Source organism: Micromesistius poutassou, assembly GCF_964030765.1.
Source record: "Micromesistius poutassou genome assembly, chromosome: 15".
NCBI lineage: Eukaryota > Metazoa > Chordata > Actinopteri > Gadiformes > Gadidae > Micromesistius > Micromesistius poutassou.
Genome location: NC_140285.1, coordinates 12,187,912 through 12,215,911, shown reverse-complemented (window position 1 = coordinate 12,215,911; position 28,000 = coordinate 12,187,912). Strand labels below are relative to the sequence as shown.

Genomic DNA, 28,000 nt, shown 5'->3' with positions numbered 1-28,000 from the left:
TTTTAATTAACAAACAAGCTCTTTATGTAATTCAGTTGATGTAAGGCACGCCTAATTAACAAAATGTCAGCATCTTATTTACTCACAGGAACAACTTCTCTTCAAACTAACTAACATAAATACAACTGTTCTTCAAATGCAAATCAGTCATCAAACTCCCATGTACCAATCTTTAAAGCAAAGTTAAGATCCAAAATGCCTGCTACACAATTTGAATTTACAGTAAGCAAATTAAGAGCTGAAAGATGCTTCACATTTGTTGATGATTTCACATTGTCTAGTGAAAGTAGAGCTGCATGACTTTGGCTAAAGAAACAAACTATGATTCAGTCCTTCTAGATTCAGAAAATTGATGTTGCCAGAAAAAAGGAAATTACAAACCTTAAGTTGGTTCTTATATGTGCACATTGAGAGGGTTTATCACTTTATGTCAGTCAAAAGAAACACAACTGGCTAAACTGGCACGAAGTTTCCAATAACAGTGAAATAAACATCTTCAAGTTCATATTTGCAGATGACTGCAACCAAAATTGTCACAGATCCTGAGATTACATTTCACTTCAAAACCAAACGTTGTACATTACTACATGTCAAGTAGTACATATGCAAAGCATTATAAAGCGCACGCTATATTCAAATTCTTCAATTGGGTTATCAAATTCAAACACAATCAAAAACATAAATCGTAAGTGCATATAAATATATTTATATTAATATGCACTTTGCATAAAAAAAACCAACGACACACACACACACACACACACACACACACAGCTACAAAAGGTCTGGTGAGCCACACACACTCAGTCTGGAGTGATAGAATGTAATTGCGTCATTAATATTAACGAAATTGTCAAAACGTCAAGTTGAATTTGTCGATCAACTTGAAAACGAGGCACATTCAAAAGTAAATCCACTAGTGGTATGATTCTCTTGGACAGACGGACGGACAGACGGACGGACAGACGGACGGACACCACTTCATCAGGACCGGTAGTCCGGGGAGAAGAGGCGTAACTTGGGGCTGGTCTTGGGGTCGGTGCTGGGGATGGTGTGGTTGAACGGGTTCGCCACTGGGGAGCCGAATCCTGAAAGAGATGAAAAAAAAAATACAAATGATGGGAATGTCCTGAGAGGCTATCACTTTGCCTGAACAGAACAAAACCTCTACATGCTGCAAGTTGTACAAATCTCAGAATCTTACACGGGTAACCAGGCCTTGAACTTCCGTTTCGTGAAAACACTACAGTACCAACTAGGCTCCCATATGCAATGAGAATTGGCCCCGATACGTCACCTGGATATGAACCCATCCATCAATGTGTTTATTCATTATCATTGATTAAAATTTTTTTTTTTTTTTTACATACAGTTCCATACAAACTCTTGTCAAATCAATAACCAGAGCAGAGTTGTGCCCGCCGGCCGGGTGTCCCTGGGGGTCCTACCTGTAGCGGCCGGGGATCTCTGTACGAAGGCGGCGGCATGGTGGCCCTGGTCCCGTGGGGAGAACACAGCATGGCACACTGGAGGAGGACGGAGAGGGAGCAGAACGCGGTGGAGACAAATTATCACGCTGTGGGAAACCTCTTTGTCTCAGAGCAGCCTCCTGAGGATCATACATCACGTACACGCTGATCCCTGGCGCCCGATGACACATCAGGGTATTATGGTATTGACACAAAAGTGACTTATTGCTTCTGCTGCCGTAATACCAATGAGCTCCCAGTGTTTTGTTTGTTTCTTTCTTGGGTGTGGTGAGCTTATCCACGACGGCCATGTCAATTTATATTCTTTAACCACACAAAAGGAACGAAAACAGAAATATGGATATGTTTATAGTAATAATAGTAATAATAATTAATAATAGTCATAATAATATGGTTATAAACAAGTACAGCAAGATGTTGCACACAATGAACTCCAATCACTCCAATGAAGGATTTGGCACCCAAAGCATGAGAATTATGGATGACGGGTACGAAGCCAAAGGGAAAAGCATCTCAGAAACCTCAGAAACAACGCAATACTGATCATGACTAAAATCCCAAAGCAGCAAGCATTCCCCCCGCGTCTCCTGTTACAAGACTAGATGTTCGTTGTTAATCTCAGAAGGGCTGTGAGGCTAACGAGCCGCCTGTAAACACAGCGCTCTCTCTCTCCCTCTACCCACCGATGATGATGATGGCGGTGGCGGCCAGCAGGGCAAACACGGTGAAGAACATCATCTGGTACGAGTCAATGACGCTCTGCAGGGAGGGGCTAGGAGATGAGCCTGCGGACAAGACAAGGGGCACGTGATGACAAGGATGATGATGAACGCCACACACACACACACGCACACAACAATATGAAGACTAAAGACGCGCATACCTGGCTAAACTTATTCCGGCAGTTCTTGTACCTTCTTGTACCCACCACCATCTGCGGTCCGCAGACGACGTTGTGAACATTGTGTGTTATTAGTCAGAGAAGCAAGGCGGGCCTGATACGTTTTGATCTGATTTCCGCATCCCCGCAGAGACCCTGCTGGTCTGTACTAACAGAACGTTCCGTGATCAAACCCAAACCGCATCGAGCGGACGACAAGTTTGTCTGCAAAAAGACTTCTTCGTTCTCCGGCGAAATGAGATAAGACTTCTTTGAAAGCACACTGCCCGCTGAACAGTCCATTAGGTGTTCAGTGGAATAGGAACGGCCTAAGAAGCGCTGTAAACCTGTTTCATCAACTGACGGATGGTGAGTATGGATACTATTTTCCTCCATTAAAAATAGATAATAGAAATCTGCCCTCATCTCCGATTCTGTGCCCATCCAGTGGCAAACGACAGCAAAAAAAAAATTAAGTATGGTAAAATGAGATATTTACAAAGTACATCCATTAAACCACATCCATCATCATCATCATCATCATCATCATGGCCGTCCTCCTTAACCTTTAAGCTTTTAGTAAACACTTGAAAATGTTCTGAGAACACATTTGCCGCCGTCCCCCGGGGGTGGGCGGTCCGGGGGGGGACGGACCAGGACCAGGACTCACCCTGCATGGCGGAGCTGTGCTGGTCCACGAGGGTCAGGGTGACGGGGATGTGGAGCGTCTGGCCGGTGGCGGCGCTGCTGACAGAGAGGACGGCGGACGAGGCGGGGGCGGCGGCCGCCTGGCCGTCCGCGGCGGTGACCGTGTACTTGGAGAAGGTGGGGTAGGCGCCGGTGTGCGTCTCCTTCTCCTGCACCGCCACGCTGGCCGAGGACGACGTCACCTGGGGGGGTGGAAGGAGGTGGAGACGGGTGACCCACGAGGCCCTGGGGGAAGCATATGAACTACACAACCCCACCTTGTCTGTGTGTGTGTGTGTGTGTGTGTGTTGGCTACCCTGTTCTCGGATGATGTTTTAAACAGAAGGCAAAAGGGTGTAAGGGGCTTTTTCAGCAACGTTCAGAAACGGGTCCATCTTGACGTGTTATGTATGTGAGTGAGTGGGAGAGAAAGAGCGTGTTGTGTGTCATGTATTGTGTGCGTGTGCACGCGAGTGTTTTGTGTGCGTGTTGGGCGTTATATGTGTGCTTGATGTACATGTGTGTTATGTGTATGTGTGTGTGTGTGTGTGTGTGTTATGTGCAGGTTCGTGCGTGTGCCGTGTCTGACCTCCAGGCCGGCCAGGGCGGCGGCGGGGCCGTACACGGTGAGCTCGGCGGTGGGGTGCGCGCTGGACAGCATGAGCTCCGTCTGGTCCGGGTACAGGCCCGGCTCTAAGGGCAGCCGGGCGGACCCCGGGGAGACGGCGCCGGGCAGGCCGGCCGCCACCAGCAGCTGGGTCATGGACACGCTCAGCATGCGCGTCTGCTGCTCGCTCAGCGGACGCGGCTCCAGCGTGCACGAGTACAGACCTGGGAGGAAAGGGGAGGGGATGAGGTCACGCAGGACCACCCACCACCTTTGACTCCAGGTGTGGCGCTACGTTGTCACGGGACCTTTTGCGGACGACCTCGTACGCTAACAGTAAAGGACGAAGTAGTACACGTGCTGCAGCAGTAAGGAGTTCCAGTGCCCCCTTAATACACAATTATTACTGCAAAAATGCCACGGCTGGTGGGAAACATTAGACAGGAATGCTGCTTATGCACCCCAGTGTGTTTAATTAGCGAGCGCAAATTAGGACAAAACACAAATGGAAAACATGATGTAATACACAGAAACAGTATTTTTGAAATAATAACACAACGTAATATTATATAATATTTGTAATATATTTATTTTAAATTACAATATTTATTTTCTATCGTTCTATCGTATTTCAAGAATAAAATCCTGTGTACAACCTGCAGCAACTTTGCGTACCACAGGTTGTAAGCACTGGGCTAATGCACTACTGGTTATTGAATCTTACCTACAGCACTTTTAATCTTTTAAGGCTCATACACAAACGTACAGTACAGTATCAGTAGTTAGCCGTTAGCCGGGACGGATCCAACAGCAAACAAAGAAACTTTTGTTTGGGGGTGGTGTGTGTAGGCAACAAAGCAGCCCGGCCCCCCACGTCGGATCCTCGCCCCGGGGGGCTTCCCGGGCCGACACGTACACCAGCCACAGCGCGGGCTCACGACCAAACTTGCCCGAATCAATTTACGTGGGGGCTCCTGGGCTGGAAGCAGGCTCATTAGTTCACTAAATCACCTTTTATAGCCCGTGCTAAACGCATTCCACGGCCACCGCAGGTATAGATTGTGCAGCCGGCAGGTGAAGGTTGTTTTGTTGCCTCATGTAGCGGAGTAAAAACCAATGAAAAGGCAGACTAAGGTTAAGACCGGAGCGTTCCTCAGAGCCGGCTAGGTGCAGAGGAGGCCGTAATGGACTAATGCACCCTGACGCCATGTTCTCCAGCCAAGGGGTGGAAGCGAGGGAGCGTTTGGGGGCCGTGGTGCAGTGAGGACCGGCCTATGCGGTCCTGGTGCTCAGGTTTACGACGGCCATGCTGTGGCGGTGATCTGTGCGTGTTGCAGGGTTTATTGGTCTACGGGGGCCTACTGGTCTGTGGCAGGCGTTAATCACCATTAAAGAGGGACCCTTAACATTAAGGTTTTTTTTCTCTCAACCATGTAATCATTGAATAAGATTAAAAGTGGGAGCGGAAAAACTTGTATGCCGTCCGACGGTCAGACTTCGGCTATTTGGGAGACGTTTAAAACCCAACGATCACTAATGATGTGTCGAATCATTCGCCCTCATGTTCCCACGTGAAACAAACATCTCCCTATTATATACTCGCTCTCCATCCCACAAACAAAAAAGGAGAAACAGCAATTTCCCTGCATGCTGAGTCGGCACTTCTTCCAAATATTGTATTAAAATCTGCAATAAAAAAAGCGGAGAAGGGCTTCCGTTAATAGTGATTGGGCGACTAGTGCGGCCCACAGAGGATTTACAATGTGGAACGAATGAGAGACGTTGCTGTGAGTACAATGGTGGAGAACTGATACAGCGGAGGCAGCGGCCTACTGCAGCGGTAGACCAGCTGACCTGGCCAGGGAGCGATGGTGGTACACTGGGAGTACTCGCTGTAATGAAAATCAACCTCCGCTCAATCTTGGCAGACGGGGAGTGAGAAGCATCAGGAAATCAGTGCTTCGATCCCCATTAACTTTAACACAGCCGTGTGTGTGTTCCAGGAGCCCCTCTAGCGCAGTGTTGCTCTGAACTTGTTTATAGTATTTTGTTTTGGTTTCATTGCATTTCCTTATTCGTACAAATGTACGTTTTAAAAAGGTGGCCTGTTGCGATCTTCTTTTCTGCATTATTCAAAACAAGGATTTTAAAATGTGTAAATGTAAAACAATGTGGGTCTACCCATCCTCTGTCAAGTGATATCCAGGCTGTTTTCAGTGTGCCTCCCATCCAACCACTTCCTCCTCGTCTATTGGTTAAAATTGTGCGGGGGGGGGGGGGAAGTGGACCAGCTTCTGCTTTGTCTACGAAATCTTCTAATTACTTCACCGCACTACACAAAGTAACGTCGTTAGTGGTCTTGATCATTGTATCGACCAGGAAGGCCTTCTGAGTGCGATCGTTAAGCTACGTCACCACTGGATCACGCCACATTCTCTCAGCGGCCATCTCACGCCAGCATGACCACGAGGGGCGGTAGGTTTCAATGTTTCATGTCTCCACCCTCTGTGAGAATATACCCCAATGCGTGCATGGGCAAGGAAAAGTCATGTTGGTACAATACCCTTTAAGGTATTTTAAGTTATTCAGACCATATAATAAAAGAGTGTGCTGGAATTCCCTTAGCAATTAATGCACAACCTACCACGGGCCTATTCACATATGAATAATTTAAAGGCAAGAGGAAACAACTCTGCGATGTATTTCTGGGACATTTAAAGACAAACTTCACTCCAGCAGGGCACCACCGACTCTCAAACCATCCCTCACCGCTCGACAGACGCCACATGGCGTTCGCTTGGCCCCGCCCCCGGCGTATCCTTACCGGCGCTGCTGTCGAAGGCGGTGTGCGTGGAGAACACTCGCTCGGCGGGGAAGTCCACGGCGTCGCTGGTGAAGCTGACGTGGCAGCTGACGGAGGTCTCTGGGTGCAGCTGGACGATGGCGTCCGTCTGGGCTGCGGAGCAGGTACCTGGGGGCGGGGGGGGATAGATACACGTCAGCCCAAGAGCTATGAATTTGGTGCTGGCCCATAATTGCTTTCAATGACATTTAAGGTCCCATGGCATGCCACCAGGTGTGGTGTGATTAGCCGTTACAAGCCATTTTGAAAATCTGTCTTATGACATCACAGGTGGGCGCGTCCACCTAGATGTGTGACGGTAGATGAGCAACGTTTGCTACAGTCCACTGGGCAGGCTGGTATACTGATCTATCCAGCACACATCTAGGTGGACACGCCCACCTGTGATGTCATAACAGACAGATTTTCAAAACGGCTTGTAACGGCTAATCACACCACACCTGGTGGCATGCCATGGGACCTTTAAATTAAAAGTCACTTGAGATGGCTGTGCACTGGAGACGGTGAGGGGTCGTTAGGGTGTAGGTACGAGTTCAGGAGGACTGGGGTTTGTTGACATCAGAAGAAGGGGGGGGGGGGGGGGGGGTCCCGGTCAGTATACCTATGAGGTTGGTGCCCTTCTCTCTGGTAGCAATTAACACTTTGGTGGCCTTGTTGCTCCTCACAGGACCCGGCTGAGCAATCACCACCGTCCCTGTGGCGGCCTCCACCACCACCTGGTGACACACACACACAGTAATATTGTTTATTTAGTGTTGACAGCAAACAGCTACACCCCGAAATTGGGCCATTTCATATTTTCAATTCATGTACTTTTTAAAGACACCATCAACATTTCCTTTCCACACTTTTTCCAGTCATACTGAATGTTACAGTGGTCTGCAGTGGTTGGCTTCTCCCCATCCCTCAGTGTCTTTAGAGGTCAGGGTAAATAGGAACCGTTCTTGTACAGTGTCATCCTATAAGGAATAAACGGCGCCACCCCAATGCACGTCTCATGGTCGCACAGAATACAAATGCTGGTTGTGTTGGTTTGGTCTGTGAATATCAATGACTGGGATGACATTTCAGGTCTCCATGTTCTATGCCAACAGAAAAAAATGTAAATGGCAATCAGTGCGGCAAGACATGCTTATGTGCACACACACACACACCTACTACAATATATCGGACTAAAGGTCCTTTTACATTGAACACGATTATTCATTGCCATTTTTTCTCACGTCAATACAATAATTACAAACCACAGAGCCAAATCGGACCATACACATACGATTCAATTTTAGTTTTGCGAAAAAAGGACAATAATTGTATTCACATCGGGGTTGAATTGTTACGGTTCGAGCAAGCAAATTAATCTGTTGAGCCAATCACAATCAGTCTTTGTCAAAGTCACCATGGTCTATGTATATCTTGTAGGACGTGATGGAACAGTCCAGCCTGTTGAAGTTTTTCATATTCTTATTACATCCAGAGTGGTAAACCACATTTATAGACCTATAATTATCTCTATCTGTTATATGATCACATATTATATATATTGATAATTAATCTAGATTGCTTTGGTGCTTCAAGCCAATGTTTACTTGCACTGCGGTATGTGAATATAGGTTGCTAAAAATGAAGGTTTGAACAGGGAAACAACCTCAAAAACGACGTCACCAAAACATGGGTGAAGAAAAGAATGCACAACATAATCCCCCTCATCCGCAAACTGCCATCCGCTACACTATTTGACACTGGGAATAAACAGTAAAACAACAGTATGATCGAATCCTCTTAACACATAGAACATGTCGGTGAAAGGACGGAGCATAAGCTTGTCTTCACAAGGCTCGGTTAAATAGTCCATCTGTCATTTACACCAGCCCGATTATGATTTGAAATTGCCTTACATTTGCATTGCGGCTGATAGTAAATAGCTTTGAAGTGACAATTTCGGGGTTTTCACAGCTTTTAACACCTTGCGTCTGTTAAAGAGTGAGTATGTAGGTCTACACACTATCTGCATATAGATGGTACTGTGTCAAACTCGATTTTGACAGTGAAGGCTCCTTGAAGGCTTTATACATCAGGGTAGCGGTCCGCCTCTCTAGAGAAGGCAGAGCAGCACAGCAGAGCGGCCAGAGCAGCAGAGTGTCCTCTGCCTCATCACATTGAAACAAACAACCCCTCGGCCCCTTGAAGCTCATTCATCACAGCAAGCAAACAGCGGAGCGCGTGACCCAGCGCGTGGTGGGGAGGGGAGGGGGTCGTGGTGACTGTACCTCTCTGTAGGTGCGCAGGACGCCGGGGATCTTGTAGTACACGGTGGCCACGCCCGAGTCCCTGGCCACGGCCGTGCCCGAGTGGGGGTCCACCTCGAGGACCCCGCTGGCTGAGGAGCTCCACGTGCCCAGTGACCCTGAGAAGAGAGAGAGAGAGAGAGAGAGAGACAAAGTGAGAGCGACGAGAGAGAGGGAGAGAAAGGGACATTTACACAGAGCGAGAGAGAAATGGTAAACAAACATGGTTTACATGGCTCTTTCTTCAACCAGTGGCCTATATATATATATATATATATATACACACAATATGAAGGAAAATACAATTTCAGTTTTTTCGATTTTCCTTATATTAAAAAATAGTATTTATATAAAAGAAAATGATTTAAAAAGATAATACTGGTTCTAGGTTTCCAGTTTCCTAATGATTCATGCCACATAACAATCCCACTCTATCCTCACTACCCTGGTATGTAGGGGCAGGCCTCTTACCGTCTGGGCTGGTGAGCTGGGTGCCGAAGCAGACCACGTCCCCCACCACCAGCGCCTGCGCCTCCTGGGGCCCAATGGCGTGCGCCACGGGCAGCGGGAGGTAGTCGGCCACGCCCATCTGCTCCCGGTCCCACACGGCCAGCAGCGTGAGGCCCACGTTCACCGTCCGCACCGTCAGGGTGTTGTTGGCCGGGCCGGCACCCACCTGCACCAGGTCATCCCTGCGGGGGACCGGACGACGCAGATGAGCCCGTTAACAGTGGAATGGAGGGATGGAGGTCCCCCAGCAGGGGGTGCTCACTTGCGCCCCTTGGGTCTGTGCTTCAGAGTGCCAAGGGGGAAGCCTAGAAGGACGAGGAACTCCTTCAATCCCTGTGGGCATGGTTGTATATTGGGTGCCTTTTCTTGGTTGGTCTTGTGTACTGCTTGATGTATACGGTTCTGTATGCGTGCGTGTTCCTGATCGAGCTGTAAAACCAATTTCCCTTCAGGGACAAACAGATTTTTGAACTTGAATGTATATATAAAATAACTGCCAGTCACCAAAGACCCCGGTTACACTGAAATGGGATGGCACTTATTGCTGCTAAATATCCACCTTGGAAATACTCAACAACACTGGAAATACTTTCAGTTGCTGCTTTGTTTTAGTTTGGCAGTGTTTAGCATTGAACCCCATCTTGAGTCAATTCAATTTCACCAGACTCGGTGAGTGTTAATTCTGGTCTGATAATGTCCCCAGTGTATAGATATTTATTTATTTTTGTTTATATACTTTTTGGTCTAGAAGTAACAAGGCAAACACGGGTTATTTATTTCCCAGAGTACTTTCTGTTTCTAAATCCCCCGGTGGTATAGGGTTGCCATTAAGCCGACAAGCACAAAGCAGGGCCCAAATTACAAGGCCTCCCACTCCCCAGCTCCTACCGCTCCGATTTAGTTACTTTTCCCCTTAAAATAGTCAGCAGTCGGCTGCTGGGGAATGAGGTAATGGAATCAATTAATTGGGCAGCGTCTGATGAAGGTTTATCCCCACAACCCCGACCCGCCGTCCCCCCAATGCGAGGTAGTCACTTAGTTTAGCTCACTCAGGTGGAAACAACTGCCGTCTGGAATGAGGAAGTCTACCACAGATTAATGTTGTTCCAGCCCAGCTTCTCCAATCCCGACAGTAAACCCTGCGGAGCCGAGCAGCGGTGGGGCCGGGCACCATATCATGATGCACTTTGAACACTAAGGCCGATATTTGAATGCTAATTAACTCACTTTGTGGTGGGGGTGCGGGGGTGGGGGGGGGGGGGGGGCTGGGAGTGACAAGTTGGGTATCCTACTGAATAGGGTTGAGTCTACTCAAAAACACGGGGTTAAATTAGGTTTGACTTCTGTACGATGTTCGTCCAAGAGCAGGCGCATTTCCAAACCAGGCGTGTATGAAATCTTAATTTGGCCAGCACCAGGCGAAGGGGGGGGGTGCGAGCTGTCAGGACTTGTTTGTCAGGGTTTGAGATAGTGTCGAGGCATTAGATGGAGCAGGCCTGGGTGAGCTTGCACTAAGGAGAGCACTCAGGACTCAGGAGAGGCCTTGCACAGCGAGATGGATAAATAGAGATGTATCGATAGATAGAGACAATAAATAAATCTCTATCTATCTATATATATATATAAATATATATAGGGCAACAAGATAATAGCGGTGCAACCTTGGGGCACTAATCAAACCACTCTCTCGCTCTCCGAAGCTCCCCCTCTATCCCTCTAAGCGGGGTTCACTTATTCAAATGGAGTTCCTTGTAATTGGGTATGGGATTCCTCCACACAATACGGCGGGTCAAAATAAATCCATTCATTAATTACTTAATGAATTCAATTAAGCAAAGCAAAGCAAAAAGCTTTTCCCAATGCACGCGTTTGATGAAGCCATCTCTTCCAGGGTTGTGGTTGTGCTTTGTTGTGTTTTGTTCTCTGGTAAAGAGCGGGGGGGGGGGGGGGGGTGGGTATGGAGGGGAGGGGGGGCGTACCGATTGGTGGAGAAGGTGAGCATGGAGCTGGAGCTGTGCATGGTCTCGCCGGTGTTGGCGTGGAAGTGGACGGTGAAGGTGAACGCCATGCCCAGGGGGATGGTGGCCGGTGTCTCCCGGGACCACGTGTGCAGCGCCGGGCTGGTGCTGAAGCGCACGTAGGAGACGGGCACCACCTGGGGAAATCAACCAGAGACCAGACGCGTCGGGTGGGGATTTCGACAGGGGCGGTGGGCGGTGTCATAGTGGCTGTGTATCTCAGCATTGGCCTGGCTAACGGATGAAGGAAATCAATGTGATGGATTTTAACTGTGTACAGTAAAGAAAAAATACAATTAAATGCATTCTCCGGCGGTGGCCAGGCGCCGCTGACCTTGAGGGCGAGGATGAGGGTTTGATTGACACCGAAGGGCTCCTGGGAGGTGACCAGCAGGGAGGAGGAGCCAGTGAGAGAGCCTGAGGAGAGGGAGCCCTTATCGTCCACCTGCGCCACCGCCGCCTGGTCGGGGCACTCCAGCATCCTGTAGGACAGGCCGCTCACGCCGTCTCTGGTGGCCGCCGGAGATAAGGAACACACACAGAAACAAAGGAGATGACTGACAGGCGGCATTCTGTTAGGCGTTGTGTTCTGAAAGGGGCATAAGAGGGATGCTTTAGCATTGACGTAATTAAAGCAATAAGGGGTGGGGAGAAACAAGGATGTTTGTGAGTGTCTGGATTCTTTGCACCTGCAATACTTGTATTGTCAGGATGACTCAAAATCATTTTTCTTACAAAAAATGCACATAAAAATAAAATCTCACAAAAATAGCAATATCTTATCGCAATTTTGACAGAAACACTTTATTTACAGGTTTGAAATACAAACCATATCGGCATTCAACAACCAGCTCACCTGTTCGTCTGGAGTTTGAGGACTGAGTTGGGAGCCATCAGTATTTCCTCTGCCTTCACTTGTGGATTAACCATGTGCAGCTTGTCATAGACCTAGATCAAAGAAAGTAAAAGTCCAACCCCTTATTACTATTGTAACCACGGGGAGACGGGGGGGGTTCTCTTCTACTGCGGTAGCAGAGAGAATTAATTCACCTCTTGTCTCAATCTAAATCACCATTTTTTATCACGCCCAGTTTGCCACGATTCAAGCTGCGTCCACCCTTCCAGGCTAGCGGCTCGACATCTTTACTGCCTTTACCGAGGAGGCATTTGGCGCAGGGAGAGTAATGTGGAGCCCCCAGCCATTTGTCCCTAGTTGAACCCTAGACTGGGAATTGAACTGCCATGGGCGGTGGCACTGGGCCTTACCTGGATCTGCACCTCATCACTCAGCTCCTGAGCTTCCCCGGCCAGCTGTCCGGTTGTGGGGTCGGTGACTCGGAGCACCACCTTGAGGCCGGTGCGGCCCCTGGTTCTCCCCGTCACACTCATGGCAAAGTTGTGCTCGGCGGCCAGGTGGATGTTGGCCTAGCGGGGGTGTGGGGGATGTCACATGGAATTACAAGGATGACGAATATGTTGGCAGTGAATTAAATCAAAACCAACAGGGAAGTGAAAAAAAGTGATGCCTTTTTTTTTGCTTTTTATCCCATTGTGCACAGATCACATCATTATTTCCCCCCCCGAAATAATCCAATCTGATAAAGGAGAGATTGAACGGACGGCAGAAGCCAAAAATAGAAAACTGCTGATATGCAAGATCGGTAATTGGCCGCATAAGGAACCATGTGACACTGGAGTCTGCAGAGGGAAGACGTGGGACTGGGCCCGCCCCCCCGTAGCTCTAATCGTACCTCGCTGTGGCGTGATTGGATGTCCAGGATGTCTCTCTTGGTGGTGGACCAGTGGAAGAGGAGGCCAGGCAGCGCATTGCCAAAGGAGAAGGGTGTCTGACTGGTGGTGAGACCCATCACATACACGGGCATCTAGGGAAGGACACGGCGTACAGGCCGTTAGGACACCTCATGAAGGCTGAGCTGAAGAGCAAAACATTAGAATCCCGTCTCCCCAATGCAAACCCTTCATTCGTACCTGTGCCCCGGACTTCATCCTGGTAATGGGTGCCCGGATCCTAATGGCTCTTAATTGCACCACTTCAACTTCCACTCGATCCTAAAAGATAAAACGCAGAGCTTCATTAATCCTGAGAAATGACGACGCCACTACACCCGACTGTAAGGACAGAAATAAGACCAAAGAAAGACCGCCACACACGGTGGGGAAGGGTCTACCTGGGAGACCACGATCAGCTTCCCCGTCTCAGTGTCCACAGCCTGGACCAACCCGGTCACGGTGACGTTGCCCACTGTGAGCCCCTTGACGTGGCCGATGCCCCCCACGGAGGCAATCTGCTCGTTGGCCATGGAGAAGAGGATGTTGGACTGGGGCTGGGGCCCGCCCTCCGATGTGATCTGCAGCACAACACACAGGGGTCAACGGGGCTGGGTTGCGCGAGGAGGAGGGAGACAATATAAATAGAAAATGAGACTATGTCAGCGAGGAGCTGGCCGTTTCTACTCATTATCTCTTATTAATACCTGCTCTGATTATTCACTGCAAGCTATTCTAGTTTTTATTGTGGGAGGGAGGCGGGATATTAACATTAATCAACAATAGAGGACAGGAAATGATGCGCTCTGCGTGTGCGCATGTGTGTGTGTATGTCGGTGAGTGTGTGATGTGTGTGTGTGGGGGGAGAGAGCAGGCACGGGAGAGAGAGAGAGAGCGCAAGAGAAAAAAGCCAGTTGTTTAGGCAGACCCCGAGAGCTTTGATAATTCAGAGCGTGAACAGTGATGTCCAGAGTGAGAGCTGGATGCGTTCCCCCGCCAGCGCCCAATAACAGTCAATTTAGTGGAGAGACACTGCGCTGGCAGCCCACTCAGACACAGCGGTGGGGGGGAGGCAGACACTGGCTGTTCCAAGACGAAGCCAGGGAGCATCCGCGCAAACGTCTACCTGCATCATGGCTCCAATTAACAAAGTCATCTTCCTTGGGATGAGCTTGAATGGCGGAAACACCTGAAAGGCGGGAAAGAAATATGGATAAACATTTGGAATATAATAACTAATATATTCTGTCAAATAAAAGTATTCAAATAATATTCAGCATGAGTAAAGACGATTTGAAGCAGACAAATGAAAAGTCGGAAGCCCAAAAATCGAAAACTCGATACCTCGATCTGCTGAGGGGCGGATGCAATTTTCCTGCCATTCTTATCCACCACCACAGCGGAGACGGTGGTCTGGCCGATGGAGAGCCCCTTCACCAGGAAGACGGCCGTGTCTCGCTCAGACACCTCGGCTCTGAGAAGAGGAACAGGACAACTTGAGATTGAACAAAATGCAAACTGATGGTTTGTTTATTCTTTGTTGCTCCTTAAAAGAAGCAAGCAAATAATCGTTAAGAAAAAAACAACATGTATGGCAGTTTAATTTAACCAAACTAATGGCTAGATGTAAAAGCAATTAATCACTAGTTCCAGCCTTTTGTTCTAAAAACCTTCCAGCGATTCCCCTGCTGAGTGTTTCCTGCGACTTACTGCAGAGACACGATGCCAGAGGCAGCCTTGAGTTTCAGATTCATAAAGTTGAAATATTTAGCAGGAAATGGCTTCTTGTTGTCATCCAGCACCCGCACGTGGGCTCTCACAGATTTACCGATCTCCACCTGAAACACAGTGGACAACCGTCACAGCATCCCTCCTTCAGGACGTCCAACACTCACGCACCACCACTTAGTGGTAACGGGGCTGTAGGCAAGATTGAACACGTGATTTTTTTGTATAATTTATGAATGGCACAGTTTCCAGTCAGCTATTAGTCAGTGAAAAGCTGCTGTCAGAATTCAGTTTCTATTTGACTTTGCCTGCCTCTGTATGAGCAATTCAGGTTTTAGACCATTTCTGGCAAATTTTTGACATCATTTTTCAGCCTTTCCCTGATCGGTTCAGGGAATCCAACTTGCCCGTCAATCACAGGTATGTGAAATGCAATTATTCTCAATAGGTGGCGAAACGAAGGGTGGGGGGAGCAGAGAAGGAGGGGACGTTATTTTATTTTTCACTCTTTACAAATGTGGAATCTCACCTACTGAAGCTTTAAGCTTAAGTTGAATAACAAAGATGTCACCGACTCATTGCAAATATATCTAGATCGGCAGGATGACTTTGATGGGATGTGTAAAAGCACCCTTGAATAAAGACCAGACATTTAGCTTGTGACGTAGCCGAGTGCCCGAGCATTCGAGGGGTTCTCCCTGGGGACAGTCCCGTGGACACGGACCCTGGTACCACACTGACCTTGTCCACCACGCGCACGTACACCTCCAGGATGTCAGACACATGCACGGCGGCCGTGGTGGGCGCTGGGAAGGCCAGGCAGAGGTCGTGCACCATCACAGTCACTGTGCCGGCGCTCACCGGGACCACCTGAACACACACACACACACACACACAGTTTCATCACCCAGAATAGAGCTGTCGTTCCGAAAGCCTCATGTTTTTTTTTCGTGACACACTGCCTACCTGGGCTGTTCCCACGGCGCCTTGGAACGTCACCTCTGCCACGCCTTTGAGGCTGGTGTTGACAAAGAAGTGACCGGAGCCCTCGCGCAAGGACAAGTCCGCCTGCGAGGCACACACACACACACACACACACACACACACACACACACACACACACACACACACACACACACACACACACACACACACACACACACACACACACACACACACACACACACACGGTTAAAGATACAAGGGCATTCGGCTCAAACAATCACAAGAGTGGAAAGCTCACTCACGATAATAATAATACTGATATGAAGCCACTGGTGACGTCATAGGTCTGAACTCTGACCGCACTAACAGCCTTTATAATCCTCTTACAGGGCTAACTGGCAGCTGTTTAACTCCCACAGCTGCTGCATGCAGCTCATGTATCAGGCAACTTTAACGTTAACGCTAGGGTAGGCAATTTATTTGAGAAGCATTTCTTGTCATATTTGTTTTTAGACAATAAATCTCATGATTATTTAACTCATCTGGTCTTTCACAAGGCTAGGTAGACCTTTTGGTGAAGCTATCCATGTGCTTTTTGGGGAGGGGCCTGGGAGGGAGGTGTGAAGGGAGGGGTGTTGGATACTTTTAAAGCTTACTCAGGCTGGTTTCTCCATATTGCCTGCCTTAGCTTTGAGTAGGATATGTCAGGTTAGACAGCGTCTCAATGCTCACCAAAAGGTTACCCAGGCCTCAACAATCACTTACAAGGTATAAGAACAACAAAGTTATTCATTGTGATTTCTACATCTGGCGCTTACCTGCACGTCAGGGTGGTTATATATAGTGACCGCAGTGGGTGTAACGGTCACATCTTCAACCAATAGGAGGTCCAATGTGGCTGAAACAGGGGTCAAGGGGTCATACTGTAGGGAAAAGAAGAGGAAAGAAAAGTTTAGCTGGTGCCTTTGGCTACAGATCAAAATCATATGCAAACCTGCTTGGAAATGAAAAAACAAGTAAATCATTTAATAACAGTTATAAATAAATGTATTTCTGCTGCTGGTTAAACATCAATGTCTCCTTCAGCAGGACAGCCAGAAAACCCCAGGGCTCCGCTGAAAATGCTCCATTGCTTTGCCATCAGCGTCAGCTCACCTCACCGTTAAACGTGCCCTACAGGGAACGTCCCAAACACTTTCTTACACGGAAAACAATCAATGTACAAAGAACTATGTCAGAATTTTCTGAGGGAAAGTGGTGAGTGGTGACACCAGCGTTCGCCATCTGAAGCGATTTGTGGTGCAGTGTTTCCCAGCCGAATTAAAATAATAATATTTGTGAGACATGATGCTGATTGCTCTGGTGAAGCTGAGCGACAGCTTGTCTAAGACAGCATCGAGGATCATATGGTTCTTAATGTTGAGTTTGGGATTTTTCTAAGGCCGGATCTCCGTTCACTCTCTGATTTCTCCCTGCAAGTTACCAGACTTTGAGATGCGTTGCTTCTCCTCACCGGACTGAGAACCTTTGCGGCGTGTAGGTGTGGTGGCTGGTAATCCAGAGCGTTGACTGTGATGCCGGCGATCCCAGTCTGGTGGTGGACCAGCACCGACTGATGACCTGCCACGACAGACATGCTAGAGTTCATATGAGGTTGCAAATACTGGAAAAGGACCCCTTTTCCCAAAGAGATCAGTCGACCCTGTTGTCCAGGATCTCCGTACGTCATGGTCATCACACTGCAAAACCACTAAGATTGTACGGAGCGACCACCCGGAGACAGACCAGGGATCCACCTATGTGCAACCTATATGTTCAACGTTTACCGTGAAGCTTCATTTGGCTGTGGCCATCCTCAGACAGCAACAGCTCCATGGGCATGCTGGGTTCGATGCTGGCCAGGGAGACTTTGGTCGACTCCCACTCTATCGTCAGAGAGCTGAAGTTGTCAAACCTCCTCCCCTGGCGATCGAAGGCGGCCAGATCCAGAATTGGGTTGTGGTAATTTGAGACGGGCACCTGAGGTGTTGTAGGGAAAATAAAAATAAAAGAAATTGATTATTAACTGATGTCGACATAACAGATTTTTTTACCCTGCCTCAACTAATAAATATTGCAATCCTTTTAGTTTTTTATAACTTGGACACCAATTCCAGGCACGGTGAACACTATGCAGTATCAAAATAAAACAAATGTTTAATTGTTCTATGTCAGACATTTGTTCAAATATACTTATGCAATACTCATTGTACTCTCATTATATACTCATTATACACACTCATTATATTTTTCACAAATAAATGGTGTATGGATCAATGGTTAAGACCAGTAACAGACAAACCCATACCACTTGTTTGTTCTGCTGCAGCAGGGGACAGGTGAGGTCTAGCTGTGCGCTGGTGTACACGGGCACCAAGGTGAGGCGAGAAGGCGGGGCGCACACAAACTTGACCACCGCAGGCTCCACAGCAGGGAACGGATTGGTCAGACTGGGCTGGTTCCCGACCGACAGCTCCAAAACCTTCAAGGAACAGAGGGAAATGTCCATCAGAGAGTATCCTAGTGTCGTAATATGCTGATATTGCGTGTTTCAAAGTAAAACCACTGATTATCACAGGGTGTGTGTTGTGTAAAAGTGTTGCAGATGAGGGGGTTGGAAACATTGTCAGATTGGTTTAAATGTAAAGCCTAGGGTGGTTGACCACAGGAATCATCATGATACAGGTTGAAACATTAAGCCCAGGGTGGTTCACTACATAGGCAAAAGGAACCAGGATTGATGGCAGCCAGCGGTCCTATGCTGCATCCCATTTGTCTTTTAACCCACTTTCCTGTCTCACCCTCCACTGTCCTCTCCATAAAGGCAAAAAACTTAATGGTAAGCCTACAAGTGCCCTCGTCATTAGAGAGAAAAATACTTCGGCCAACTTAGTTAAACAGCTGAATAACCAACGATAACAGCAAACAAATAGAGGTTCATTTCATGGTGTCTTCCACAGCACAAGATTGTGGTGTGGACCACAGCACCAAGGTAGAGGTGAGAGCCCGGAGTCGTCCGGTACTGTGCGAGCTTTACCGTTTGCAGTTAACAGTATTCAGATTTTAATTTCAGATTTGCCGCTCTATGCTGTGCACCGCCTCAACCGTGACTGTGGGTATTGAACTGCTGCTGGCAGACGACTTGGAGCGCTCTGCACGGCTGCCCAGGGAGCCGCCTGGCCCGGCAGGGATCCAATCACATCACAACAAATGACCCCGACTTGAGACATCAACACAAATACTGAGAAACGTTTGCAACGGAAGTAAAACAAAATGACTAGCTAGTTAAGGGATAATCCATGACTAGGTGTGCCGTTATCAACAAATAGTGTACAAACCCCACCTGGCAGACCTCGATAACAGCACACCGAGGGGTGGATGAACGGCTGTTTATGCAACAGCCACTTACAGATCGTTGCACTATGATTTATAGATACACTATAATTCATTTTTTGGAGCGATTAGGTCTCAAAATATAACCCATTTAGCTCACACTATTTGGCCAAATGGAAGCTCATCTGAAGAGGTAACGTGGGGGACTGTGGAGCTCACCTGCTCCCCCAGGGCCCTGCAGGTAGCCGTGACCCAGTGGGGGTTGTGGTTGTGGGACGGGGGTCCGGCCACAGACAGGCTCACGCTGTCGTCGTCCTCAGCCTTCAGGCTGCGGAAGAACTTGGAGGGCTCCAGGAGCCAGGGTTTGGGCCCGCCGTCGAAGCGCATGTCTTTGGACGAGCCCAGGGTCACCAGGGCCAGTGACACGGGGTCAACCGCCTGTCAAATCACAGGACGATTAGCACTTTTAGACAATGAAGAGAGAGAGTGAGGATTTCAAAGAGGCGACTACTGGGGAACATTTGAGTAGAGGTAGACTCTGTCCAGGCAATGAGATTTGGGTCACGATGAAGCTCTTGTAGGTGGAACAAAGCAAAAGCAAGTGGTTGTTTTATTAAAGAATGCTGCAGATGTCGCAGAAAGAAGAAGAACAGTCAAAAATAACAACAAAAAGTGTTAACACAACAAAATAACACTTTACTCCAAGCACAACCATCTGGGGAACAATTTAAAAAAGAACAGCTGATGTGTGATTGCATCACCTAATGCCATAACCACCTCTTTATTTTATAAATGTTCAATTTTACCAAACCAGACAAAATCTGGGGAAAGTGTGATGCATATTCATAATTAAAACTGAATCGCAAAGGAGGATATTATTGCTGCGCTATGCCTGGACTAAATGTGGGGTGTGTGTGTGTGTGTGTGTGTGTGTGTGTGTGTGTGTGTGTGTGTGTGTGTGTGTGTGTGTGTGTGTGTGTGTGTGTGTGTGTGTGTGTGTGTGTGGATGAGAAGGACTAATTACTGCTTGGAGGAAAAGTGAGGAAACCCAATGGATGAAGATACCAACAGACTGCACACGCCATTTGTAAATATTACACCCTGCAGTTGCGTACCCATTCAAAAACTGAATGTCAAGGTACCACATTAATTAACTCCCCCGCGGCCCTCAGGAAAACCAGCAGATGGAAAGAAAACTCTGAAATTAGCTCTTAGAGAAATATCTACTCATGTACAATTGGCCATGCAACAATACAAAAGCTATATGCAAAAATATAACACATCCAAATTAAAAAAAAGTTCACTATTGTTAGTGAACCAGGATAAGAAACGGTGAAGAGAAGGACTAATCTACGTGTTCTTCTACTTGTTACAGATGGCAAAGAAAAACTATATGACTCCATCCCTCTATAGGAGGCGATGGAGCGGCGCGAGGCGGGGTACTAAATTAGGCTGGACTCACTCTGAGCGGCAGATAGGCAGCGACCGTGATCTTGGCACTGAGATGGACGTTGCCGTGGGTGTAGCTGACGGTCAGGACGGTGTAGCCAGTGGCCAGGCCCTTCATCCTCACCCCACTGCAGTGGCCCTGGCCCGGAGCCAGCCGGCCTGCAGCCGCAACGGAGCGGAGGACAGGTTTGAAAAGAAGTGAGGGGAGGGGAGGAGGAGGACAAGGGGAAAGACATGCAATGATAGGCAGAGTGAAAAGTGCTACATCACTGCAACGTTATCGCCGCATGCTCACGTCTACGGGGGCAAGCCGGTGTCTTTTTGTCTATTGCTTAGAAGGATAGTTTCCCCTGCAGCTCCATTGGGGGAAATCGACTATACTTCAGTCCTTGAATCATCCTAAAGGTCATTTCTATTGAAACATTGGCGAGGACAGCAACATAAAAAACTGATCCTTTCCAAATGGAGACAGAAAAATCGATCAAAGGATTGGCCTTGGGAAAGGCCTTTATAATATTATATATTTTGTTGTCCTATTTTGTGCGAATGGTACATAGTGTACTCCTATTCTAAACATACAATATGATTGTATATTGCTGCTGGAGCTGCTGTCAGGTGACGCGACCACGGATAAGCAGTTTTATGATGAGGAATATGATTGGTTTACACAGTATGCTCATCCTATCCGTCCGCAGGCTCACCCTCCAGCAGCTCAAAGACGCCGTGGTTCTCGTCCTCAACCTGCAGGTCAAAGTGCGAGCAGTCGCTCAGCATGACCCTCTCCCCCATGGCCACCTCGCCACCCTCGCCCAGCAGACCGAAGATCCGGAGGGGCAGCTCCAGCACGTTGCCCACCCTGGCCTCCACCGGACACGGTGAGAAATCCATGGCCACGGGCTCCACCACATACACCTGGAGGAGGAAATGGGGACAGAGTGGCGCGGAGGTGAGAGGAAACGTGGATGTCACAATCAAGTCAATGATAAACAGTTTTTCACCCCAATAGTGTTTATTTGTTCGTGCAAGTTTGATCCCCAATGTCCACACCCTTTCTATTGGCGCAAGATGGCAAAACCACAACCTGCTCCTAAGTGAGCTGTGTCTGAAATCAGTAGAACACAATTAGATAGAAATGCCTGCAGTGCTTTGAATAGTTCAAGAGTTTTACAAATGATATACACCAACATATTAAAATTGCTCACCAAGTACAGAATAAGTTAGTGAATGAATGTGTTCTCCATTGTTTAATTGAACCCACAATGTAGAGGCCACCATGTTAGCTGCTAGGAGTGTCCTAATCATACTGCCAATATCAGGCCGATTGTCGGTTCAGAAAATAAAGAAAGTCACTGCCACTTCCGTCACTGCTCTCGACCCTCCACCCATTACGTTTGCGTGTCTGATGGGAGCTCACCTGCATCTGACCGTAGTGCAGGTGGTTGCGCATGTCGTGAGCGTATACCGCGCTGACACCGATGTCGCTGACGGTCGTCATCACCCCTTTAACCGTCACCGTGGCAACAGCCGTGTTGGAAGAGGACCAGCTGAAATTGCCGCTCCCACCCGCAGCCTTGAACGAATGTAAGATAGGAGACCATTTTAACTGCCATGTCGTAGGGAACAATTACCACAATGCAAGTGTTTGCATCATACTTCGCTATTGAAGTCAATGTCTTTTCAATTTCAATTTGAGGTTTGGAAATGGTTGATTTGATTGAGTGGAGGTAATAGCAATTGTTATTATCATTATTCTTTTTCCGCTGGCTTTCACAGTCATGTTTCCCCAAACACCTCCACAACTCACAGCAGGGAGATTAGTTTGTCACACTGCAACACGGCGCACTAGGCTGATTACCTGTATTGTGTACTGGTATGAGCCGACCTTAGGCTGCCATGGAAACGTCAGAATGCTGGGACTGAGCACTATGGGATTATAGACTTCAACATCCTGTTCATTGTGTACTGGGTTGGCAAGTGCATGAATCCCTCCACTCTGAAAGAAAGGAAGAACACAACACATATGCAGCACTGCAATCAGCCTTGTTTTTTTTTTTTTACTTACTGGTGAAGGAAAGTTTATATTTAAAAAATATATAAATAATCAAACTCACTTGATCCACAACGGAGCGGAGCGTAGCATCTATGAGAGTTTGGCCATCTCTCTGTGCTTTGATGCGGTGGTATGATCCATTTAGAGAAGACTCCAGAACTTCAAAGTACTCCCCAGGAAATACAGTTTCAATGCGTACATTCTGCACAAACCGACAAATGCAGAAGGAATAAAATATAAAGGCTTACTACTTTCCGGAATTATTTTGCTGAAGACGGAGCCGTAAGCCACCAAACCTTGATAACAACGTTGTCATAGACTGGGCAAAGTAGTTAGACCATTAATTCATATTTTTTCATTCATTTAAGACTATACTTGAATATGCATCAGATATTTTTATGGAAGATGACAATGTTTTAGGATAATGCATTAACTGCACATTCACATTCATACCCAGATATTCAGAGTGCATGAAAATGAGGCACGCTGCACACCATAGTAACAGACGGGTTATACTTATACTTACATCAGACAGGTAGATCTTATTCCCAGACTTGTCGTGTACTTCAACAACAATATCATACACCCTGCCCGTTTCCAGAACCCAACTGTCCCCAGGATGAATCTTAAAACCTACAAGGGGAAATAAAGAGAACAGAAACTAATCAAAACAGTACAGGCCTACAATATGTCTCTATTCTCTGGAGCACTGAAGAGGGTTTGAGGCAATGAAACAAACCTAAGTAGCCGGGTTCAACGACATAGAGGGTGCTATTGGGCAGGCGGGCCACTCCTTGCATGCGAAGACCTTAACAGTTTTGGTTAAGGAAAAGCCAAGCTAGCAACACTTTCCCAGGAACAACAACCCATTAATCACAATCCAGACAGGCCTCCCGCAATACTGAAGGCCCTGTTACATCACAGGCCGACAGTGCTCAGCATAAAGACGAGCACTGCGGAGGGGAAGAAAAGATGAGAATGCAATAATTAACAATCAGCCGCACAGCAGTTCAATCGTTGCAATTAGATCTACTCGAAAAATACACCACGACAAATTGCAATTATATTAGGACACCGCAGAGAAGACCAGAGAAATTAACAAAATGACGGTGTAGATGGGCCGTGCAGGCGTTTTCCAGAAGGATACTCTTGTGATCGAGGACCACGTTGACGTGTCCGAGCTGGAGGCCGGTGACCGTGGAGCTGGTCGGGTCCAGGCTGGCCACAGACAGCTCCGGGGTCCCGTCTCGCCCCACCAGGCTGTTCTGCAGGTGCAGTTCGTACTGGTCACAGGGCATGGAGAGCTCTGGAGGAATGGAAGGTGGAATGGTCAACGTAACGCTAGAAACACAGGCCGGACTTCACGATGACACTTCCAGCCCTACAAAGGCTGTTTGAGAGAGGCAGAGTTTGTATATATATGCAGCTCATATCAATGGGCGGATATATGAATGAAGCTGCAGTCATTAATATATCATCATTCAAAAGTTGGTGTCCGCAAACTATTTTTTCTTTTTAATTCATAAAAACGTAATCGAAAATGTTCTGCAAATTCAGACATTCATTGCCTTATCACTAATTCATACATTTAATAATTGGTTTTACATGATGACACCGTTTTTCTTCATTTTTCATTATCAACTTCCTGTGGAAGATCCTAACCGGCTCATAGACATAATCGACGACTCAGAATAACTAACTAACCGCAAACTGCTTATCAACCGTACAATACAGGAAGTAAACAGAGGGTCGCCGCAACCCAACAAGGGGATGCCAGCTTCCTGTCGATGAAATGAAGAGGGCCTGTTATCTGGCCCAGAGAGGGGTCGGACCTGTGATTTTGCCCTGCCGGATCTTCTGGACCTTGTACTTGATAGAGGTGCCTGCCAGCAGGTAGACATCATGTGCAGGACTGAGCAGGATGTTCTCTAGTATCAGCAGTTTCACCTCTGCGGCACCCACATCCTGTAGCACGGAAACCATAGCAACAGAACTGAAACACCACCTTGACAGAAAAACCACCTTCCTTCTACTTGTTATTCATTCAACAAAAGAAGAAAAACAGGGCATTCCTCTTTCATAACTTTCTATCTTCCATTTCATCAAAAATGGAATGTGTTTATGGCTTTAAACACCTTAGAAGTATTAGAAGTTGTCGTGGACATTTTTGACTCGAATAACGGGTTTTGCCATCTTATCTTTAATAAGATGGCCAAACCTTCGTTATTCAAGGGAAAGTTGGTCTTCTTGGATCGTTTCCCTTGAGACCAGTAATATGGAGGCACGCTGACACTGCTCGGAGGTCAGTGAACAGCTCATTGACATCCACATACCAGGGGGCTGGCAATTACTACAGAGTGGGCACAGCCTCCATCCCAGCTTAAGCCTTACTAAAAATAGACAATAAATTCCAATTCCTGTGGAGTATCCAAGGCCCCTCTTGTGAGTTGTCAGATTTTCAAAGCAAAATAATATATTTTATTCATCAGCTTCATCAGCTTACCTTGTAGAGAGACTCTTGAATCTTGGCTTTTAATTTGGCGTGCCCGGTTTTCAGTCCCGACACCAAAATAATGTCTCCCTGTTTCCCGGCGCGCTCCATCTCAGTGATGTACCCAGGGGGTGTGTACGTGGACTCGGAGAACTTAAGGACCCTTGGGAAGGAAACAGGAAAAGATGAAAGAAAAATAAGAAAATGGGAGAGGGCACTCAATTCGGTCTGCTAAGGATGAAACGGACAGCTAGATTAATTCCACAACGGATATTAAAGGTGGGGAAACATTGAGCATAAACCAACATTAGGATGGCAAAATTCATTCATCTTCGAATTTGTGCTTTGGAGATGATTAACTAATAGGACATCGGGCTGAAATATGAACACTTCTTACCGTAAGGAATTGTAAGAGTCTGAGTATCCATTCACGTCCGCATCTTTCACTATTGTCCAGTCAAACACAAGCCCTGCAAGAGTGCTGAAAGTGTTCCCTATATGCAAATAAGTACAGGAGTTGCAATTAGCACAATTGTTGCTCAAATTAAGACATTCAAAAAGTCAGGATAAAATACCTGCTGCATCAAACCTAGGGAAAAATGTTATGTACTTTGGCCTTTATATCAACTGATATCTTTATCTCAACTAATATCTGATAATGTACATAATGACAAATATACTTAATACTGAACATCCCATGTAGCTTAATATGAGCATCTTCTTAGCATCCTGATTCCAAGGAAACCCAAATAAACCAAAAACTGATTGCCATTGTTTGTTCATTCCCTCTAACTCACCATGCTAACCTCTTAAACACGAGAGTACTCAGTAGCCAAATCAATCAAATCGGATGAATGCAAGCCCTGCAGTTATTAAAATAACTGGTTTAACGGCTTTTGGAACCCCAGAGAATGCGCTGCAGCCTTGTGCAGAAAAAACAGGAACAGGATGAACCACTCCAGCACTGCCGGAGGGAGCGAGAAAAAACCTGCTAAAGGCAGGCCTCACTCATCGTGTAGCAAAGCCTCTGACGGGCTAAGAAAACAGGCCACCTCCAAGGAGTGCTGCTATTGTATCTTTAAGCGCTGCTGTTAGAATGCACGGAAACCGTTACACAGCAAACGTCTCTCTTTGAGCCAGACAATTCAACGATCAAACGACGGAGGTGTTGATACCATACCCTCAGAGTCGCGGGCGTGAATCTTCAGCTCCAGCGGCGAGTCCTCTAGATGAAGTTCTCTGGTGGTCGACACGATCTTGATCTCGCTGATGATGTCCACGATCGCATCACAGCGCAATACCTGCCCGGTCACTGTCAACGGGAGCACAGTCGTGAGGCATATGCTGTACAACGATTACCTAATGTAAACACTTGCATGATATAAAGACGGTAATTACAAGGGTCTAAGCTTGTTCTAAAAGCTCTATCAGTCTTCATTTGATAAAGAGTACCTGTTTTATTCTGTTGTTTTACATATTTTAGTTATTTGAGACGACTAATTGAGAATCTAAGCTGACATTTGTGTTTTATGATCACCAGGCAACAACGTACAAGAGCTGAGGCTATCTTTGCCAAGCCAAGCAAACCATTGCTAATAGATGACAAGTTGGATGCTATTTCACAATCCCAGTTGAAATAAGGGAACAATGTATGATTTCACAACGTTTCAACACATCTCTATTAATATATCAGCTTGTGTTAGTTATTCAACAGTATTACTTTTTGAAGTAAGGTACATTGACTTCCTTTACATCACTTAATATATGAATATGTTTTCTTTATTTACCAACATCCTCGGCCAGTATTATGCTGGTCAGTCTGGAGGGCTGAGTGGAGAAGGCCTGGAGAACTGCACTCCGGGAACAATCTCTGCTGCCGTCTCCATTGACAGCCTTAATGCTGGCCACCTCTGGTCTGGTGGAGGACCTAGAATAGAATTGCCACAAATTCTAGTTGGTTGTTAAGTTATCTTTGGCAAACATATTCATATGTGAAATTAACATTGCATTAAGGTTAAAGGAAATAAAGTTGAAGGCTGGTATATAAAGATAAAGTTGACTTGAATTGACAGAAAGATAGACAGATATATTCACGTTCCCAGTTATTTTTTATTTATTTTTTTTATCTCAAAACAGTGCATACAACATGTGCGATTAATGCTAACGTTATTCACGATATGTAACTTCCTGTATGTGTGAGTTTCTGCATGTTCAGGTTTTGTTCATGTGCTTCCTACTCACCATCTGTAGCAACCTTGCGTTGCTTCTAATGTGAAGTTTATTCTGGTACTTCGGGCAAGCGGTAATAATACTTTGGGAATATTTAATTTCGAGGCACAAACGACATAAATAACTGAAAGTAATACGCTGAAAAACACTGACGACTTTAAGGAAATGTTAGCCATGTTGGCTTCGGACAACACAACAGTAGACCACATGCAGCAGGGTCCCAATCGGGAACTAACTAACCAGTGTGGACTGCCTTCTACCCAGCTTCCTACTTTAACTACCCATAGGCTATGTTTTCTAGCAGGGAGCTCAGTCTGTAAGGTAGGCGTCTACAGAACGGCTCTCTCAACGCCACAATAGCTGGAGGCGAACGCACGTTGTCATGATAGTAAGTTTCAGTTCATGACAGAAACGAGAGAGCAAGCACATCACATGTAACGTTGTCACTGCTCAAAGTACTTCCGTCGCCGCTTTGAGTCTCTTCAATAATGCTGGCGAAATCATGCCATTGAATTGTATTTTAATTTACGTGTCTTCATTTCCATACACAACATTAGCTACAGTTCCTAAAATGATGCACGTTTGAAGTAAGTACCCGCCATTATCAA

The 28,000-nt window shown here is 46.9% G+C and overlaps 1 protein-coding gene across 1 annotated transcript; it reads right to left on the bottom strand.

The window, feature by feature from the left end:
- nup210 (nucleoporin 210) lies at positions 1–27,984 on the bottom strand. Its single transcript, XM_084480142.1, has 40 exons — positions 27,405–27,984; positions 26,951–27,090; positions 26,344–26,475; positions 25,561–25,657; positions 25,176–25,326; positions 24,505–24,637; positions 23,820–23,978; positions 23,412–23,480; positions 23,199–23,305; positions 22,734–22,874; positions 22,478–22,615; positions 22,037–22,192; positions 21,324–21,534; positions 20,636–20,781; positions 19,393–19,611; positions 18,149–18,322; positions 17,628–17,820; positions 17,315–17,421; positions 16,620–16,724; positions 15,823–15,924; positions 15,598–15,726; positions 14,839–14,966; positions 14,473–14,602; positions 14,255–14,317; positions 13,530–13,709; positions 13,330–13,410; positions 13,092–13,223; positions 12,607–12,765; positions 12,197–12,288; positions 11,675–11,849; positions 11,302–11,477; positions 9,284–9,504; positions 8,795–8,931; positions 7,129–7,243; positions 6,489–6,635; positions 3,647–3,888; positions 3,041–3,260; positions 2,174–2,275; positions 1,449–1,526; positions 1–1,088 (listed from the first exon to the last, which is right to left on the bottom strand). Exons 1-40 carry the CDS (start codon positions 27,599–27,601, stop codon positions 985–987), a joined length of 5,688 nt encoding a protein of 1,895 aa, XP_084336268.1. The 5' UTR covers positions 27,602–27,984; the 3' UTR covers positions 1–984.
- Between the last annotated feature and the right edge of the window lie 16 nt (positions 27,985–28,000).